The 19751-nt window shown below is 33.0% G+C and overlaps 2 protein-coding genes across 2 annotated transcripts; both read left to right on the top strand.

Moving 5' to 3' along the window:
• Nucleotides 1-5427: 5427 nt before the first annotated feature.
• On the top strand, nt 5428-10556 carry LOC117907472 (putative pumilio homolog 8, chloroplastic). The gene is made up of 5 exons (XM_034821019.1): nt 5428-6636; nt 6722-6884; nt 9018-9181; nt 9274-9532; nt 9997-10556. The coding sequence occupies exons 1-5, from the start codon at nt 5624-5626 to the stop codon at nt 10120-10122; spliced, it is 1725 nt and encodes a 574-aa protein (XP_034676910.1). The 5' UTR covers nt 5428-5623; the 3' UTR covers nt 10123-10556.
• Nucleotides 10557-10891: 335 nt separating this feature from the next.
• LOC117906998 (aspartic proteinase CDR1) lies at nt 10892-18199 on the top strand. Its single transcript, XM_034820299.1, has 12 exons — nt 10892-11365; nt 11439-11559; nt 12076-12503; nt 12604-12760; nt 14344-14426; nt 14524-14620; nt 14778-14847; nt 14935-15180; nt 15739-15863; nt 16288-16389; nt 16495-16592; nt 17544-18199. Exons 1-12 carry the CDS (start codon nt 11109-11111, stop codon nt 17737-17739), a joined length of 1980 nt encoding a protein of 659 aa, XP_034676190.1. The 5' UTR covers nt 10892-11108; the 3' UTR covers nt 17740-18199.
• Nucleotides 18200-19751: the final 1552 nt, after the last annotated feature.

Genomic DNA, 19751 nt, shown 5'->3' with positions numbered 1-19751 from the left:
TTGTTACTTTAAACTCATTTTATTTATTTTAACTCATCAATATAAAGATTAAATAATTTAAATATATATAAGTTTTTAATTAGTTTTAATTATATTTGATTTTTTTTATATTTTTTATAGGACAATCAAATATAAAAAAAATTATTTTTCTTTGTATTTTTTTTTCTTTAATATTTTTCGGAACCAAACATAACATAAGAGAATTGAATTCCATACTCAAAACATGGCCTTCTCTCGCTACCATATCAAAAAGTGGTGGAAAAAGAGGATATCATAGAAAGAGATGACAAAAATAAATAAATAAATTATGTCTTTGATTTAAAAATCAATTCTTAAAAATAATTTTTGAAATTTGTTTCTTATATTTTATAGTTTCTAAAATATTCATTTTTTTTTCTTTATTTTTAAATATGTTTTGAAAATAACTTTTATATGTTTCATTTTTAATTATTCTTTATATTTGTATAATTATTTTTTAAAACAGTCCCAAAAAATAAGTAAAAACAATTGAAGATGATGAAATTTTTTTTTTTTAAACATCATATTTTCTAAATTTAAGAATTTTTTCATTTTTAAAAATAGAAAGTTATTTTCCATGTTTTAGTTGTTAAATATGTTTTTTTTTGTTTTATTTATTTATTTTAAAGAACAAAAAATTGTTCTCAAAAATTGTTTTCAAACAAAATCTAAAACCATATTCCTTGTGACTAGTAATCAACTTTGTATACACCTCTTTACATGTAAATAGAATACTTAGCAAAATAACAAAATGAGGTTATTTTCTAACCGAACTCTTCTTGACAATCGGCCGGTATTGAGAGGGTTGAAAGGCTTTTAGAACTTGTTCAAGACAAAGATTTGAACTTCTTTTTCTTTAATTTTAATGTTTGACTATGAATTGGTATGGATGCTAAGGAGTAATGAGTCCCAAGGATGAAAACCTACCCCAAACTAACCATTCTAGCTACTCACACTGCACCACTACACTATGGTTGTTACTATATTCATTGTACTACGTTAATTTTAGTCTTATTTCTAATATTTTGTCACACGTTAACACATTTGACTTTGGCAACAATAAATGTATAGTAGAAATGTTTGTCATTCTATGTAACTCAGCCTTGAAGAATTCAAGTGAAAATAAAGAATATATAAGTTTAAGGTCAATACATTTGGCCACGTTGATCTTAGATATAAGTTGTAACATATAGCTAAGGGTCTCCAATGGCCGGGCCGGGCCACCCGGCCCGAAGGAGTAAGGCCCATGGCCCAATCCGGGGCGGGCCACTGAGCCCGTTGACTGGTCAACAGGCCGGGCCGAGCCCTTGATATATCTAAGGCATGTGGGCCCTCAAGCTGGGTGGGCTTGCGGGCCGGGGTAAAAATTAAAATAATTTTTAATTTTGAAGGGAATGGGTCAAATCCCCTTCCCCTTATGGAACCATAAGGGAGCTAACCACCAACTGAGCTGACCCTCTTTTGTGTAAATATTTTGCATTAATTATATATATATTAGAAATGTTGTATGATTTTTGAAAAAAAAATAAAAGTGAGTTGGCTGTTCAACGGTTACATGACCGTTGAACATGCCACTCATAATTCAATTTCAAATATATGGCCGTTGAACGGTCTTGAAATTTAAAAAAAAAAAATAAATATTAAATCATAATATTTAAATCTCTATAAATATTAAATACCCTCAATTTTTTTCTATTATCTCAACTCTTAAGCTCTTTCCCATTCCACAATATTCCCGATTATTGCATTTTTGTCTCAAATTATTCAATATTATTGGTGGTGAAAAACAAGCATTGGTGGTTCAAAGAGTTCAAATTTGAAGGAATTTCTGCTTCGATTTTCCAATTTAGTAACATACTTCACCTTTTCTTTTATTTATTTGTTACATTTTAATTTTACATTTATTATTTTTAGTATAATATTTTATCAATAATTATAATTATGGCAAGTGGTTCTTGTTCTTCATCTAATGCATGTGATAGCAAAAAATTTACTTCAAATATATGAAATTTTTTTGATAGAATATAAATAAATTTAGAAAATAATAAAAAAGAAATAAAAGCAAAATGTAAAATTTGTAACAAACTTCTTAGTGATGGCTCAAATGCAGGTACAAGTTATTTAAAAAGGCATCATGAAAATTGTAAAACTAAAAATAATGTAGATATTAAAAATTATATGCAATTAGGTAAAGATAAAAGTGGAAATTTAAAAACATTTTCTTATGATGAATCTTATTGTCGTGAAGAAATGATTAGTTATATAATAAGAGCATAACAATTTCACTAGTTCGCCACCATCGCCGAGAGATAATGATTAAAATATTTTACTAAATGTATGTCATATTTTTATTTTTATTTTTATGGTTGAAAAGTACAAATGATTGACAAATAAGTAGGTGCCAACCTAATTGGAATGTATTTATTTTGTAGTAATGTAAACTTTTCCCACATTTTCAAATGTAATATATACATTCAATGAATAAAATAGTTAACAATGAATATTTTTATTAATGTAACATTTTCTATTTCTTGAATATTTTTTTTAATATATATATATATATATTAAAGTGCGCGGGCCTACGGGCCGGGCTGGGCCTAATTTAAGGCCCATGGCCTGGCCCATCCATAAATGGGCTCGGGCCGGACTTGGGCCGCGGGCTTTTTGGAGACTCTTACATATAGCTACGTAAATTAGATAGTAAATAATATAATTCATAAATATTCTCAATAATGAGAGACGTCAAGTATGGCCCACTTCCCCTATATGTTTAAAAAGAATTCCTTGAAATACAAATAAATTTAAATAAAAATTTTCGGTAAAAAAAAAAAAAACCTAATTCTCTTTAAAGTAGAATCCGTCCTTTGTTTTTCTTTTTTATTTACTTGGATCTTTTCTATTTCTTCGATTTTGTTTGGATCCTCTTTTTTTTTTTTTTTCATGAATCTCTCTTGTTCCAATTTAGTTTCTTTTGTTTGAAAGATTTTTTCTTTTTCTAAGTTTGTTTTTTCCTTTCTTTCCTTTTTTTTTTTTTTTTCGAGGTTTCTTATGAACAATCCCATACCATGATGTATCTAAAATATTAGTAAAAAATACTTGTATAAGCTACCGAAGAAACCCTATATCCAACTCTTTGTAATATTTTGGACTATTTATAAACATCACAACAAATATGATCAAAACATTTAAACCTCCTATGTAAATAAGGAGCTATGCAGCAGCTACAAAATGGGAATTTGATGGAATATAGAATAAGGATATGCAAATAAAAACCAATCTTAATGAAAAGGCATAATGGACCGGATTGGTAAATAATATTTATATAATTAGGATTTTATGTGTTAAGAAATTTTATTTAAATTTATTTATTTCAAGGAATTCATGGTTTATTTTACAAAATTATCGTCTCAACTAAATCAGTTGAATGATTCAAAATCTCTTATCAAAGCCATTTTAAAGTAATTTTGATAAAAACCCTTTCATTTTATAATGCTTTTATCAATGATATTTCTATTAAAAATATTTTACGAAATTATTTATTTACATATAAAAAAGTACCAAATCTTTTACTAAATTATTTGTTTAGATGTGAAAAAAAATAGCAAGTTTTTAATCATGTGTCAATATCATAAAAAAATGATTTTTTTTTTTTAAATATCGATTAAGTTCTAGTATAAATATTACTTTAAATATTAATTTTTAAAAATGATTTAAAAAGTTTATTAAAATGCTTTTAAGTAGTAGCTCATGGAAACCTTTTAGGAATTAATTTTATTCACTTCCACTAAGGCAATGTTTGGACTAAATGGGCATAACTTTTATTAGTTTTGAAATTTTATCAAATATTTCATTTATTATTTTTCTTTACCTCCTTTCATTTAAATTGAGTTAAATATTTGATAAAATTTTCAAACAAAGAGTTTAATATATTTAGTCAAAACCCGAAAAAAGTGAGGGAAATTAGAGAAATAAAAAATCACGACGTTTTAATCATTCTCAATTGAACAAATTTCTCAATTAAAACTAACTTATATTTAGTTATTTAGGAAACCATCCTAAAATATCTTCGTGAATTGTTGAATGATTTAAAATCTCTTGGAATTTTGTCAATGATAATTTCTATTTGTCTAATTTCTTTTTAAACCTTTGTTTGATTATTTTTTGGATAAATTCTTTTCCATCCTTCAAACCATTGAAATTATTAAAACTTGTATTAAACAAAGACTTATAAAATTTCATAAATTAAAATTTATTTACAATTTTTTTGGTTATTTATAATTTATAAACCATTTAATAAAATTATTTAATTTGAATGATATATTTGTGCTCAAAAACTTTTTTAGGGGAATTTATTTTTTGAAGAACACTTTCAATAAACGAATATATAAAAAAAAAAATGGAATGAACTTGAAAAAAATAATCATATTTTACCAAAATAATAATTTAGAATTTAGAAACTTAAAGAATTTTAGAAAGATTTTATATTTTAAATTTAAAAATATTTGGAAAGAATTTCTTTTTAAAATTTAAATTCTTTTCCAAATTTCATAAGAGATTTGATAAAGATTTTTTTTTTTTAAATTCTTAATTTAAAATTATTTTTTAAATATATTTTTTATTTGAAAAGATTTTTTTTTTAAATTCAATTTAAAATTCTTTCCAAATTAATTTTATTTATAATTTTTATAAGTACACTTTATGTCTTTTATGTCATTATTATCTAATTAATTCAAACTTATTTTGTATCGACCCTGAATCAGGATAATTGAAACAAAATTGCTAATTTATTCTAAATACCTAATAATATGGTAATTTATCCATATTTATTATTTCTTCATGATTTTCTATCTTTTTATTGGTTATCATCGATTGCTTTATTAGAAAAAATATATAAATGAATACCTGCATTAAATATATTATCTTTGAATACCTGTATTATTAAAAATGTATAAAATTTGAATTATTTGTTTTTAAAATTTATTTTTAATATTGAAGAAAAAAAGTCAAGTTTCAATATCAACCATTGATTTTGTGTGAGGGTGGGTCATATCTTTAATTAAGAGAAGGTTTTAACTCATTTAAGGAGGTAGTTTATTGACTTTAGAATTCCATCCCAAATTGAATGACTTATAAATAAATAAATAAATAAATAATAATGAGTAACAAATTCCACATTTTATGTGGAGATTTTATTTACCGATTCTTGGAAGTAAAAAGTAAAAACAGACTGGAAGGGGGAGTGGGGGTGTTGGGAGTCTAGGAGATAGGAGCGGATATACACATGAGAAGCAGCAGATAGGCGACACATGTGGGACAATCCCCATTCGCGTACTCCCATGAAAACCTTCTATAAATTGCATGCAAATCTCTCGCTATCACTTCCAACTCTTTCTCTTTCTCTCTCTCTTTCGCCTATGAATTCGCTTCTCCACTTTATATTTTCCTCTTTAAAATCAAAATCTCTCGAAATATCCTATCAAAAATCACACCTCTTATTTTTTCCTTATATTGTACTTGGATTTCTCTAAATTCTTATAAAAACCCTCTCGCAAAACCCTCGGCTGCCCCCTCCGTTTTCAACCCCATTCCTTTTGCCGTTACTACCATGGACAGAGCATTCGGCAACCACACCCTCCACCGATCTTCCGCCGGCTCCACTCCGGTTCTTGTTCCAAGAGACGTGCCTTTTCCGGGGAATCTTTTGGACCATCAGTTCGGACGCAGTAACTCGCCGGAAACTGGTGCCCAAAACCCTTTCTTTATTGGAACCCACCAGGATCAACCCCTAGAGGACGTCTTTTCTCGTCTCAATCTCTCGTCCGGTGTTGGTGGTGGGTCGATGCTCGGAGACACGGTGACCGGTGGGTACGGCTTTTTGCCGCTTTCTTTGCAACAAATACAGCAAACGAATGACGAGTTTCAGACTTGGAGTTTTCCCAGAAGCGGCATTGATACCTTCGGGGAGGTGGGCCTGGGGAATCATGAGGTGAGGGCGAGTGCTGAGAGTCGTGACGGCTTTCTTGGGTTTTCGAATCCTACATCGGTTATTCGCGGGCTGAGTACTGAATCAAGAAAGAGAAGTTTGGGGGCTGAGAGGTATGCTTCCTGGAACCAATCTTCCAGACAATTTCAAAGACCGGAACTTAGTAGTGCAGTCTCAATTATGCCTCGTTCCAATCAAAACCGACCCTTGCGTGGTCCCGTGGTGGATTCCTGTGGGGAAGTAGATGGTTGGGTTTCTGAAAATTTGACTAGTTCGAGGCCTGCTTCGTATAATCGTGGCCTTAATAATCATTTCAATCATCAATTGCAGCAGTATTTGAGTCTGAACTACTTGTGCTTGGAAGATTTCCGGGGCAAGATTGTGCCCTTGGCCATGAATCAACATGGGTGTCGGTTTTTGCAGGAAAAATTACAAAATAATGTAACTGTTAAGGAAATTGAGATGATATTCTCGGAAGTGATACACCATGTGGCCCAGTTAATGCTGGACCAATTTGGGAATTATGTTGTTCAGAAGCTGGTAGAGATTTGCAATGAAGAACAGAGGACTCAAATCCTTCTGTCTGCCACCACAAATCAATATCAACTTATCTTTATATGCCTCAACATGCATGGGTATTCTTGGTTCCTTATTTTTTATGAATTTATCCAATTTCATTCAGATTGGTTCCGGTGTAATGGTTTTCTTTTCTTGTGGCAGGACTCGAGTGATGCAAAAATTATTGGAGTATCTTACCACCCCAGAACAAGTTTCAATTGCCATGTCCGCTCTGTGGCCTGTTACTGTTGCATTGACCAAGGATACTAGTGGTCATCATGTGATCCAGCATTGCTTGAAACTTTTTTCTTGCCAAGACAATATGGTAAAGTAATTCCATACAAGAAGAATTGGTTTTATGTTTCTTTTTATCATGGGTTGTTACTAATATCTACTTATCCCCTGCCTGATCTTGCCAGTATATGGCACTATATATTCAAGCTAAATGTTAGATGAATAGCAATTGGAATCACTTATTTCTGGTTTCACGTTTTGGTAGAAGGCATCACCCTTTCTGCTATGTTGCACTTGTTTTAAATGGTCTTTTGTTATGGTTCATGGGGCCTTGGTCTTGGGCAGCTCATGCACCGATAAAGATAAAAATAAATAAAGATAATAAATTACAAAGTTAAAGAATCCTAAAATTGTCCCAATTCATCCCAATTTTGAAATCAATTTATTTAGAATAAGGGTTTACCCATCATTTTTTTCTCTAGGAAGTTGCAGTTTTTTCAAGTTTGATATCAAATGCTGAAAAAAAAAGTTTTGTTATATACTTAAAAGGTTGGAAATTAATGACAATAGAGCAAGAGATGGTTCAATAGTTCTTCAGGAAAAAGCTACATACTTGTTGTGAAAGGCACACATAAAAGTTTGAAACTTAAGTGGATTATTCTTATGATAAATATTGGCAGGGTTTTATTTGATGCTTTGGATGCTGATTTTGAATGCAGTGGTGAATGAAAACTTTACTTAGGTGGTGTTTATTTTTTGGCCGATTGATATCAACCAATATAACTAAATTGAATCTATTGATAACAAGTTCACTTTAGTTATGTTAGTTGAAATCATTAAGTTATTTTTAGCTGAATAGAAAAAGTAAAATATTTTAGCTTTTTCTATTTGGCCAAAAAACAAATACCACCTTAATCTCTTAGTCCTTTTTTCTTATATATATATTCATTTGGAGGGAATGATGTTTTTGGAAAGAGCTTTGAAACTTGCACATAAATGCATAGACACCCTCGAATATATGGGTACATGTGATGTGCTGAAGCTTGGAACTAACAATTGTAGTTAAAATTTTAAAAAGATTTGTTTTGTGAATTTTATGATAATCTATATATCAAGTGTCATTTTTTGTTAAGTTGAATATTAGAAAGTGGTATTTTTGTATGTATGTTGATGAATATCCATGTTCTAGCCCATTTAATCTTAGTATCTTTCATAGAATTGGTTATATGTATATATATCATTTTACACTTCATTGATGCATTTTTTTATATTTATTTTTCATTATATAAAAAAATGTACAACATAGAAAAATGATGCACAGAAGCTTTTATATATGTTTTAGCAGCCATGGTAGATACAGTTATCTCTCATCAAGGAAAGCAAAATGGTTTAGGATTTTGGTCATATTAACACACTGCTTGTGCGATTAATAATGTATCCACCATGATCAAAGCCTTTTGTTTGTTTGTTTTTTTTCCTTTTTTCAGTTAAAGTTTGTATCCGACTTTACGGGTACGTGCCATTTTTATGTATCTTGTATCTATACTCTGTAGGAGAGTAAATCGTATGTTGGTCTGATAGGTTTGTTGTCTCAATAGGTTTTTATCTCTACAATGATAATTGTTTAACAGTTTATTTACATGTTATATGGAAGTTGGTGATTTGTTGATCTATTAGGTTAGTTGTCTCAATCAGTTTTTATCCCACAATGCTAATCTGGTTTTACGTGCCCTCATTTCCCACAAAACTCCATTGCTTTAAAAGAAAACTACAGGGAAACAACCTTGGAGAATTTCTTGTAGTCCTTTTGGTTCATCACTTAGAAGGATTGAGGAAAGAGAAGATAAAAAATGTAAGAGAAAGAAGGCTTGACAATCTCTTTTCAGTTCTTTTATCCCTTATTCCTTTCCAAGTCATGTTAACTTTGCGGAGATAACTTGGGTTGGCTTGAACAGAACTTCTTCCTCTATATATCTCCTGTTTCTCTTCTTTCTTCCCCTAATGGAGAGGTTTCTGAACTTTTATCTTCTCTTTTTCCCTACAAAACATACTAACAAAATCGCAATCCACAAATATACTCTCTTTCTGCTCACACCATTCACCACGACTTCACTAGAGCTAGTCTGGGAACTGCCATTTTTCTATCCAACAAACATATCTTAATTACTCTAGGTTTCTCTTATATTGACTCTTGAATTTTCTGTAATTGAACTTGCTTTTGCAGTATCTTATTAAGGAGGTGGCAGAGAATTGCTTTGAAATTGCAACCAATAGAAGTGGGTGCTGTGTGCTGCAGTCATGTGTGGAAAACTCACAGGGAGAACTTAGAGAGCAACTAATGGCTGAAATAATAGCTAATGCGCTACCCCTGGCAGAAGACCGTTATGGGTTTGTTTCTCTAAAGCTTTGCCTGCACTTTATTCCCACATGACAAACTGCATACCAAGCTTTATATGTTTCTATTGTTTTCTTTCCTATAGTAACTATGTGGTGCAACACTTGATGGGATTGAAGATACCAGAAGTCATCACAAATCTCCTGAAGCAGTTTGAAGGGACATTCATTTCTCTCTCCTGCAATAAGTATGGTAGTAATGTGGTGGAAAAATTTCTGATAGAATCCAAAGACGAGCAATCGTCGCAGATTATCATAGAGTTGCTCAGAAGTCCAAATATTTCTATGCTGCTTCTGGATCCTTTTGGAAACTTCGTCATTCAATCAGCATTGTCTGTATCTAAGGTTAGATCATTTCCAAAATCCCACTATTCTAGTTTACCTGTTTGTTAAAAATGCCCAAGAACCGGGTTTTATACAGAGGTAGCAAGGTCTGACTTCAGATCCATCAGGCCATCTTGGCCTAATGGGTTTGTGTTTGGGTTCTCAATAATCATGCCTAGAGGTCTCCATGATAATTAGTTTCTCAATGAGTATATTCTTTTTGAAACTGCATTTGAAGTACTTTTTATTACATTTTAGATTACATTTCACTACAAATGATTTGCAATTTTGGGAATTTGGATGCTGATCCAAATTCAACTCTCATGAAACAGACATTTCCAACTATATACTTTGTTACATAACCAGGATTTCATTCTATCTATCTTGTTTCCTATAGAACACTCTGCACATTTTCTTTTCCATAGATTTTGTCTGAGATGTAATGTTATATTGGTTGATGTGTTTTTTGTTTATTGCAAGAGCAGGGCCACATTCGAAATGCTCTTGTGAATCTAGTTCGATTGCATGCTCCATCGATGCGCAGCAATCTTTATGGGAAAAAGGTCCTCACTTGGTTCGACAAGAGGAAGCTGCAACATTTATACATGTAAAGATAAAGATAAGAAGGGGTATCTGTTGATTACAGAAAGAAATTCTTTACACCGCTAGGGTGGGTGTCAGGCATATTGTTGTTTCAATTTTTTTTTCTCTTTTGTCTTTGTGATAAAGATATTTAGGTGTTGATAGAGGTTGAGGATTGTAATTTTTAGTTTTAAGTCCTTTTGATCCCTATGTACTCTACGGATGGAAGGATGATTTTGGTAGGCGAGAGAGGACATCAGAAAGTGATGGATAAATTAAATCTGCAGCAGCTGCGGCTGCATAGGCACTAACTCGATTTGTTTCCAGGCTTCTCCAGGGGATTTCAGGAGGGGGATGATCAGTGTGTGTTTTGGAACTGTATATTTTGAGGTCTTCCCACTGTTGCTTGTTATACATTATACCCTCATAATTGTTTCGCCATTGAAAGGAATTTATTGTCTTGTGCCTTTTTGTGATGATCTCGTTTGGTCTAAACATATTTGATATTGCACTGAGAAATTACTCCCCATGGGTTGACCCATTTGGGTTCTAACCTCTGTATTTCTTTCATTTAGGCAAAATGCGGAATGCAATAAGTCAAACTGGAAGATTATTAGAAATTTAGAATAATTTATAAGCCATCTATAAATGTAACTTGGAATCAAATTTCAAGCCTCTCAGAGTTTTATATAGCATTTGACGTTCTGGGACACAAATCTTGCATCAATGTTTGAGCCCCAAGTGAGTGACTATAATACCCTTGGGTTAAGTAGGGTTGACCTTAACCAAACATTGTTGTTGGACGATGCGTCGCTCTCCCATTGGTTATAGGTTGTGCCGGTAAAGAAGCACTATTGTTTTGTTTGGATCTCTCTCTCGCTTTCTGGGGAAGACGAAGACTGAGGACGGAGGACCTTTCTAAGTTTTCTCCAATTTTCTTCCTTCCTCTGCACTCATCATCATCATCATCATCCTCGAATCCTCTGCTATCATTGATTTCAGTTTTCCAGGAGCCATGGCGCAGACCTGGTCTCTACTAATTGCTGCCATCGTCATCTTATCTTTCGTCACAATCTATTCTTCTTCAGCCTCACAAATCCCCAATAAAGGCGTCCGTCGCCCCATGATTTTTCCGTTATATTTCGCGTCCCCTAAATCTTCGGGGCACCGGCAGGCCATTGAGGGAAGCTATTGGCGGCGGCATCTGAAATCGGACCCTTACCACCACCCCAATGCTCGCATGAGGCTCTACGACGATCTCCTCTCCAACGGGTACTCTTCTTTGCTTCATCGGTTTCCGTATTGGTAATTAATCAGGATTTATGAATCTTGATATTTGTTGCAGTTACTATACGACCCGGCTTTGGATTGGAACGCCTCCGCAGGAATTCGCTCTCATTGTGGATACGGGGAGTACTGTCACCTATGTTCCCTGCTCTGACTGTGAACACTGTGGAAAGCATCAGGTTGGGGTTCACTTCCAGTCAGTCTAAATTAACAAATTTTTTTATGTTATAGTAGATCTTCGCTACCGGTTATCTCCTTCATATATTTTCTTGCGTGATCTGTTGTGAAGGATTTGAGTAAATGTAGGGATTGAATTTTATAGATTCTGCATTTGGCTTGCCAGTAATAGGAAAACTTAAATTGCTTTTTTTTTTATTTTATTCTTCAAGGTTCAATATGAATTTGTCACGGGAGACGTCCAATTATAGTCATGGACATGAAGAATTTTTTGAAATTCCATGGTTCTCTGTTTGGTTGCCAGAACAATATGGGAAACTGAAGAAAATTTTAATTTTTGGACAAAAAATTCAACTTTCCCTGTTTTAAGATTCGAAGTTTTCCGATTGTTTTTACAATGATTTCTCATAAATAAACCAGTTATCAATGTTTAAAATTCTTAATTTTCTGAATCATTGATTTGCTTTCCCACATGATATTTGTCTATTATTTTTATGCTGGTTTGAATACAAATCCAGGATCCAAGATTTCAACCAGATGAGTCTAGTACTTATCATCCTGTTAAATGCAATATGGATTGTAACTGTGACCATGATGGAGTAAATTGTGTTTATGAGAGACGGTATGCTGAGATGAGCTCTAGCAGTGGCGTGCTTGGGGAGGACATCATTTCTTTTGGCAACGAAAGTGAAGTTGTCCCACAAAGGGCTGTTTTTGGTTGTGAAAATGTGGAAACTGGTGATCTTTACAGCCAACGAGCAGATGGCATAATGGGTCTAGGCCGTGGACAGCTCAGTATTGTAGATCAACTTGTTGACAAGAATGTCATTAATGATTCATTTTCATTATGTTATGGTGGGATGCATGTAGGTGGAGGGGCTATGGTTCTTGGTGGGATTCCACCTCCCCCTGATATGGTCTTCTCCCGTTCAGATCCTTACCGCAGGTAGGATACTTTGGTAATCCTGTTGCAGTTGACACTTTTCTTTGTTTAACAACACTTTGTTACATCTTACACATCTACTTTAGTTTTGGGATGGTAACAGTCCATATTACAATATTGAGCTCAAGGAAATACATGTTGCTGGGAAGCCATTGAAATTAAGCCCAAGTACCTTTGATAGAAAGCATGGAACGGTCCTGGATAGTGGAACTACATATGCTTACCTTCCAGAAGAAGCTTTTGTTGCATTCAGGGATGCAGTAAGATTTCATTGCACTAAGTTCCATCCTCTTCTTATTATATTCTGTTTCAAAATCAAGTCCTAGTGTTTGATAGAAATCTGTTGGGTTTGTTCTTCCTTTTAATTAGCCCCCTTCACCCCCACCCCCTCCCCAACAAAACAAAAAAAAAAAAAGGAAAAAAAAAGGAGGATTGTAGATTGTAGAGATTTTTGTATTAAATGAATCTTCTTCCAAAATTTTGGCTTGTATATTATACAACTCAAAAATTTGCTATGGCCCCGGTGAATTCTTTTTTTTTCACCGTTTCCAGCTTAGATCTAGTTTTGGATAATAACATTTCCTTTTTCTTTTCTAGCTAGGGGAAAATCTTTTATTTGCCTATATCTATGCTACCTTTAAGCTTGCAATTCTTATTTTGAAATGTATTTCTTGTTATCGATTTAAGTTTCAAGTGTGTACGGATCATTGCTTTCTTACCTTCTAAAATTTCATGATAAAATGATATTATAAAGAATAAAGGAGGTGACATGTTCTAAATTTTTTTATAATAACGATAATGTACCTTTGAATCATCATGAATTAGTTTCATTTTTAGGTGTCTTGTCCAGCCCATGGGTTTGGTCAATGGACCTTATGTTGTAAAAGGATTCTATCCTTTAAACATCTGCCTTTTAGATTTCATAAAATTCCATCAACCAAGTTCAAGGTTTTTATTGATGGTTAAATTACTCAGTGCTGCTTATTTTCCCTAATAGTGAAAATGACTGCTTATTTTCCCAAATATTGCTCTTTTATGCCTTTTTTGGTCCGTCCAGAGGAAAAGAAATGGGAGAGCTTTTAAGAATTGTGAAAGTTTGGACCAAACAATTAAAAGTTCTTTTTTGTATCCATTTTGGGATTGGGTTGATTTTACATTGGGGATGGTGTTATGTCACTGTTAGATTTTGTGGATTGGTTAGGTTCCCTGTAAGGTGCAGTTGCTTATTTTTGTGTATTCGCCCCTTCTGGTTTTTGTTGTTTGTATACATCGTGTATACTTTTGATTTAATATGGTATCCTTTTACCTATAAAAAAAAAGTTTTGCCTTTTAGTTTCAGCAGAAGATGTTCTCTAAGGTAAAATAATTGTGCTATAGTTTTTGGAATATCAAGGGCCTTGTAGTGCAGGTATACCTTCCAGTAAAATGCCTTTCTTTTTTTTTTTTTCCAAAAAAAAAAAAAAGATCAATGCAAAGAAGATTTTTTATTTGATATGTAGAAAAATTCTAAACTTTGAAACCTCTTTCTGGAAGTTATTCTCCAAAAGCATCTCACCCTCAATTTTATTCAAAAGAGCTTTTAGATTAGTGTGTTAAGCAACATTCTAAGCTTTTAGACAATCAAAAAGCCGTGTCAGGCATCCCCATGAACTCTTACTTAAAGTGCTGTTGGCACTCAAACCTGATTCTCAGTTGTAGATATAGTGCAGAGTATCTGTCATTAATTATCCTTTAGTTTTTTAAATCTAATGCAAGACCAATTCAATTAGCATTTTTTGTCTAAACTATTGCATGCTATTTTGTTGAACTATTAATTTATCGTATCTTGGATGCATGTTTACAGATTATAAAAAAAAGTCATAACCTCAAGCAAATCCATGGTCCTGACCCGAATTATAATGATATTTGCTTTTCTGGTGCTGGAAGGTATTGCCTAAAATGCATAATTCAAGTTCTTTAGCATTTCTTGGTTCATTTGTTGTTTTGGCGCATCATTTGAGAGTTTAACTTGAATTTGCTCTAGGGATGTCTCCCAACTCTCAAAAACATTTCCAGAGGTTGACATGGTATTTAGCAATGGTCAGAAGTTGTCACTGACTCCAGAAAACTACTTGTTCCAGGTAAGAAGACTAGAATTCCTTCTTACAGTTTTTATACTCAAATATAAATTTATAATGGTTTTAGTATGCTGTTGTGTCATCTTGTGTCTCCTGCAAAACATAGACACTGCATAATATTTGTTGTTTTCTTTTCCTTTTTTCATGTCATGCTTTAAAGCATACAAAAGTTCATGGTGCATATTGCCTGGGAATTTTCCAGAATGGGGATTCAACTACTCTTTTAGGAGGTATTCAGTGCTCTCTCTGACTCTCTATCCCTCTCATCCTTGTGTAACTTACTTTTTAAGCAGTAATTACCCACCTACCATGTGCAGGAATCATTGTTCGTAATACCCTTGTAACTTATGATCGGGAGAATGAAAAGATTGGATTTTGGAAAACTAATTGCTCAGAACTATGGAAGAGACTGCATATTCCTGGTGCTCCTGCAGCAGATCCTATTGTTCCTACTCCTAAATCTGTTTCTGCACCAGCACCTGTTGTTTCTTATAACAATAATACAACTGTAGGAATGCCTCCTTCAGTGGCTCCAAGCGGATTGCCTCAGGAAGTTCTTCCAGGTAGAATAAGTTGTGAGAATGTACAAGGCCTTTATGCTTCTCTTCATACTCAAATCTGCAGCATGAATTTACTTCTTCCTTTTTCTTTCTTTTTTTCCTTTTTTTTTTTTTTCTTGAAAAGAGAAAAAACATGCAAAAGAAAAATTGGATACAGGTAACCTTTTTGGGTTGAACTGAGAATTGTGAGACAATATATTAATTAACTCTTTTTCATTTAGGCTTAGAAACTCCCTCTAGATTCAGAAAAATGTTGTAACAGTTACTACGATCTTCAGAGAGCATATCATGTGCCTACACCCTTGGTGAAACCAATAACATACAATCGGTCTAATCAGCCTACAAACATCTCTTGGAACATTCTCTCATTTTCTTATTATCGTAATGCAATAACCTATTGGATTGGCTTACATCAAGATAGCTGCTTGATTCTCATGAACTGTTGATTAGTTTTGATATTCAATGGGGTGGTCATGTTGATTTTGGCTTATTAATGTTCATTTTGCTTCTTAGACCATGGCTTCTGTGTGATGATTTTTTCTCTTTAAATATGATGTATAGGAGAATTCCAAGTTGGACTTATAACGTTTGATATGTCGTTTAGTGTCAACTACTCCAATATGAAGCCTAATTTCACAGAACTTGCCGAGTTTATCGCCCATGAGTTGGAAATTAATGCTTCACAGGTAAAGGTTGCACTATTTTGCCCTTGACATGGTTTGGGCTGTTGTAGACACCTAGTGACTGAAACCAGAACTATTTTAACATCATTTTTTTGAAACTTATTTTGTGTTTCAAGAGTGGTGATTTCTAATTGACCGGTAAAACCAAATGATCTTTGAGTGTTTGTAATGGGTTGAGGTATAGCGTGGTTTGAGCCTTCAATTCTTCAAATTTGGTTAATAAAATGGATCAGGCATGGCTTGAGGCTATAGCCTTTACCAAAGGCTCTTAACTGAACTTGACCCAACCCATTGTGAATCCTTGATCATTTATTGCTTTTACATCCTACTCAGTATGTTGATATCTCTATGTTGCACTTTGATTTTGAGGATTCAAAATCTATTTAACTTGGTCCACCAATAATGCCAGTGCCAAATGCTTTTTCAGGTTCATTTCTTGAACTTCTTTTCAAAAGGAAATCATTCTATTATTAGATGGGCTGTATTTCCAGCAGAATCTGCCACTTACATTTCCAACTCGACTGCGATGGTAATATTGCTTGTCTTACACAGTGAGAAGTGAATGTAAATTGACTAGGTACTTTCCTATTTATTAACTAAGTAATTGCCTCTAATGCCTATTTGTTGTCTGCAGAGCATAATTTTGCAGTTAAAGGAACATCGTGTGCATCTTCCTGAGAGGTTTGGAAGTTATCAGTTGGTTGAATGGAAAGTTGAGCCACAAATTAAGCGGTATCTTTACTTAATTACTTCCTGTTCAAATTGTTTCTCATTTCCTGGAAATCCTTTATCACTTGAACCAAGCAATCTATTTGAAGCATTAGGGACTCCCAGCTGACTTTTAGGCCATGTTGAAATCAGTTGGAGTGTTGGATTTGTTGTAGAGCTAAGGTGTGAGTTTCATTATCTTGTTCAAAATCCTTTGTTTTGGAGACAGCACGAAGCAAGCTTTATCTAGGTCAAGGCTCAAACTTCCCAGAGAACATTCATACATTTGGTTGGCCCAAAAGTAACACTTGTGAACCATAATTTTGGAGTTTAGGCTAATAGAAGGCTAGCCTCACCAGTCTATACATATTTAAGATTTATTCTCTCCATGGAAAAGAATTATTATGGTGCATTATTTTGTTACATTTATGTTTTGTTGTTTATTTTGGAATTGAAATAGAACGAAAGTTTTTCTAATTAATGACTACTGGAGAGTGCACTTGCATTGTACATGCAGAGTGTAATGTCGGTTGTAGCCTCTCAGCTGGTGGTAAGGGTGGTGATGGGGGTTGGCAATGAAGTTGCCCAACATGGGTGGTCGTGGTGTAACTTGGTTCTCTGATGGTCATGTTGACCAATGTGAAGCAGTGTGTAGGTGTAGTGGAGTTAAGGGGCTCCTGTGAAGTTCTGGTGATGACGGGGTTCTGTGCTGTTGTGGTGGTGCTGGGTACTGACATTGTAGGGTCATGGAACTAGCGTTGGGCATTTTGGCCTTATATTATTAGTAGTGTATGATGTGATGGTGATATTCATGAATTATTAGAATGTCGTTTTCCTCTCCTTATTGAAATATTGGCTCTGGTATTGACATCCTTGCTGCAGTATTAGATTTTTTATTTTTACCCTTCTAAATATTTTTTACCTGAAGTCATCTTTGTTTTCTTTTAATGCTTGATATTATTTGGAATGGTACAGGACATGGTGGGAGCAACACTTCTGGACTGTTGTGGTGGGAGTCATTATCACATTGATTCTTGGTTTATCCACTTTTGGAGTATGGTTTGTTTGGAAATGGAGACAGAATGCCGTTGGTACATACAAGCCCATTGGTGCCAGAGTTCCTGAGCAGGAGCTGCAGCAACTTACTTTGATCTCAAGCTCACAAGCCTAATCCGGGTTGGTTTTGAGGATCTGTAAAATACGTCTTGAATATTTTTTATGTGGAGGAAGTCCTGCCCTACATTGATCGTCCTGAGGCTGCTATTCCTCTGTTTATTGCTGTGAGATGGCCAAAACCAGAAAAAGAAAAAGAAAAATCTACATTTTGGAAAGTTTTTCTGGGTCGTTACATATATTGTAGAGCAAGTGATACAAGAGCCTTCCCGTTTAAGGCGAAGTAGAACAGCTATTCTTGGTCTCATTCTTCTTTATTCAACTTACCTGAATACAAACTCAACCCACTTCTCTCAATTCTATAGGTTTTTTAGGCTGCAGCTACCCTCTACCCTCTATCTGAGGGTGCTGCTAATGTGTTAGCTACTGTTCTTTGTGTATCTGCAGTTGATAATAAATTCATGCCGTTGTTACAAGGTTTCTATCTTCAATATCAGAAAGGTCAAATGTTACCCTAACATGGCAAATGGAAAATGGTAATCTGAGTGAGAGAAGGAATTCATTTTTTGTGTTCTTAAGTTCTTGGATATAAAACCAAGCGCAGCAGGTTTGTTGAATGCCATTGTTTTCCCCCTGATTCCTCGTAGGCTTGCTATCTTTGTTATCTAAGATTTCTCAGGCATATCGGTCAAATCATGTCTCCCCATCGGATTCATGATTGCTACCAAAGATACACGAAAAAAAAAAAAAAGTTAAAAGATTATTAAAATTGATGAAATCTTATCTGTACACCAAGACCAAGTGAGAAATTGACATTGCCATTCCTCACCGACAAGCCAGGTATTAGATCACATTGGCCTATATACTTCTTGGGATTTATAGATTGGTCTTAGACTTGATTATTTGCACCGCTGGATTGCCTGTGGCCAGATTTGCACCTTCCAAAATTTTCGAATTCTTTGAGTTTTCAAAATTGTTTATGTTAAATTTTGATTTCTAAAATCCACATGTTGACTAGGGTTTTCTGTATTGGAGAAAAGCTTTTTACCCCATAGAGTTTCTTAATTCTTACTATTATCTCTATGTATTTTCTACACCCTCAGACTAAAATCCTTAGATTGAAACATGGTGCCTAATCACATCCTCTATCTCATCTCAATTATTTAAATTAATTTTCATCCTCATCTCCATAAAAACTTTCAAACATTAAAAATTGAAAGAGGGTGGGCCAGAAATTTCTCATACCTACCCTTCCCTTTTAAAAAAAAAAAAAAAAATTGGTATTTTTTTCCTAAAATTTTTTATTTTTAGATTTTCTATTTTTAATATAAGTATAATTTACAAATAAATAAGTTTTATAATTTATTTTTACAGAAAATGAAAATTATTTTTATTTTATGTGTTAAAAAAAGGAGAAAATAAAACAATAAATTATTTCTTATTTAATTATATTTACAATAATTTATAGAAAATGATTTTTATTTGATTTCATGTTATAAAAAAATAATAAGTTATTTTTTATTTAATTATAGATACAATCAGGGTAGAGCAAGAACTAAATTCCCAAAGTTGACCATAATTGATTTAAGTTTTTGTTGAATTTGTTCTTATCCAAAAATAAGTCGGTGTCATTCTTAATTTTGTTTGACTGAGGAAGATAAGATTAAAGATGAAAATATCGATAATTACGGATATATCAGTACTTAGATTTTATGGATATATCGGATATATTAGCAGATATTTTAACACAAAATATGGATAGACAAAAAAATCATTAAAACTTATGAAAATATAAGAAAAAAAACTCTTCAAAATGAAATTACAAGTATAATAGACATTTTAAAATTGTTTTGTTGAAGAACTTAATATATGTATAATATGATTTACGATATTAAATTTAATTATATAATGTCGACCTGATAAGAAATGTGAATTTTGTAAATGTAAACTCATTATGAAGTTAAATTATTATAAATATACTAATTATGTGATTTAAATATATTACTATGTTAAGTTAATTTACTTACCTCTATTGAAAATATATTAATTAATTATAAAAATGTATTAATT

The sequence above is a fragment of the Vitis riparia genome, chromosome 18 (assembly GCF_004353265.1).
Source record: "Vitis riparia cultivar Riparia Gloire de Montpellier isolate 1030 chromosome 18, EGFV_Vit.rip_1.0, whole genome shotgun sequence".
NCBI lineage: Eukaryota > Viridiplantae > Streptophyta > Magnoliopsida > Vitales > Vitaceae > Vitis > Vitis riparia.
The sequence above is the reverse complement of the archived record's forward strand: the minus strand, read 5'-3'. Positions and strand labels throughout refer to the sequence as shown.

What these genes read in the sequence shown, in the direction of transcription:
- LOC117907472 (XM_034821019.1), top strand. Translation starts at nt 5,624, where the DNA reads ATGGACAGAGCATTCGGCAACCACACCCTCCACCGATCTTCCGCCGGC. An exon ending in ATATGCCTCAACATGCATGG is followed by an intron (nt 6,637 to 6,721) that starts GTATTCTTGGTT and finishes TTCTTGTGGCAG; the next exon opens with GACTCGAGTGATGCAAAAAT. An exon ending in TTTCTTGCCAAGACAATATG is followed by an intron (nt 6,885 to 9,017) that starts GTAAAGTAATTC and finishes TTGCTTTTGCAG; the next exon opens with TATCTTATTAAGGAGGTGGC.
- LOC117906998 (XM_034820299.1), top strand. Translation starts at nt 11,109, where the DNA reads ATGGCGCAGACCTGGTCTCTACTAATTGCTGCCATCGTCATCTTATCT. An exon ending in CGTTCAGATCCTTACCGCAG is followed by an intron (nt 12,504 to 12,603) that starts GTAGGATACTTT and finishes GGATGGTAACAG; the next exon opens with TCCATATTACAATATTGAGC. An exon ending in TTCAACTACTCTTTTAGGAG is followed by an intron (nt 14,848 to 14,934) that starts GTATTCAGTGCT and finishes TACCATGTGCAG; the next exon opens with GAATCATTGTTCGTAATACC.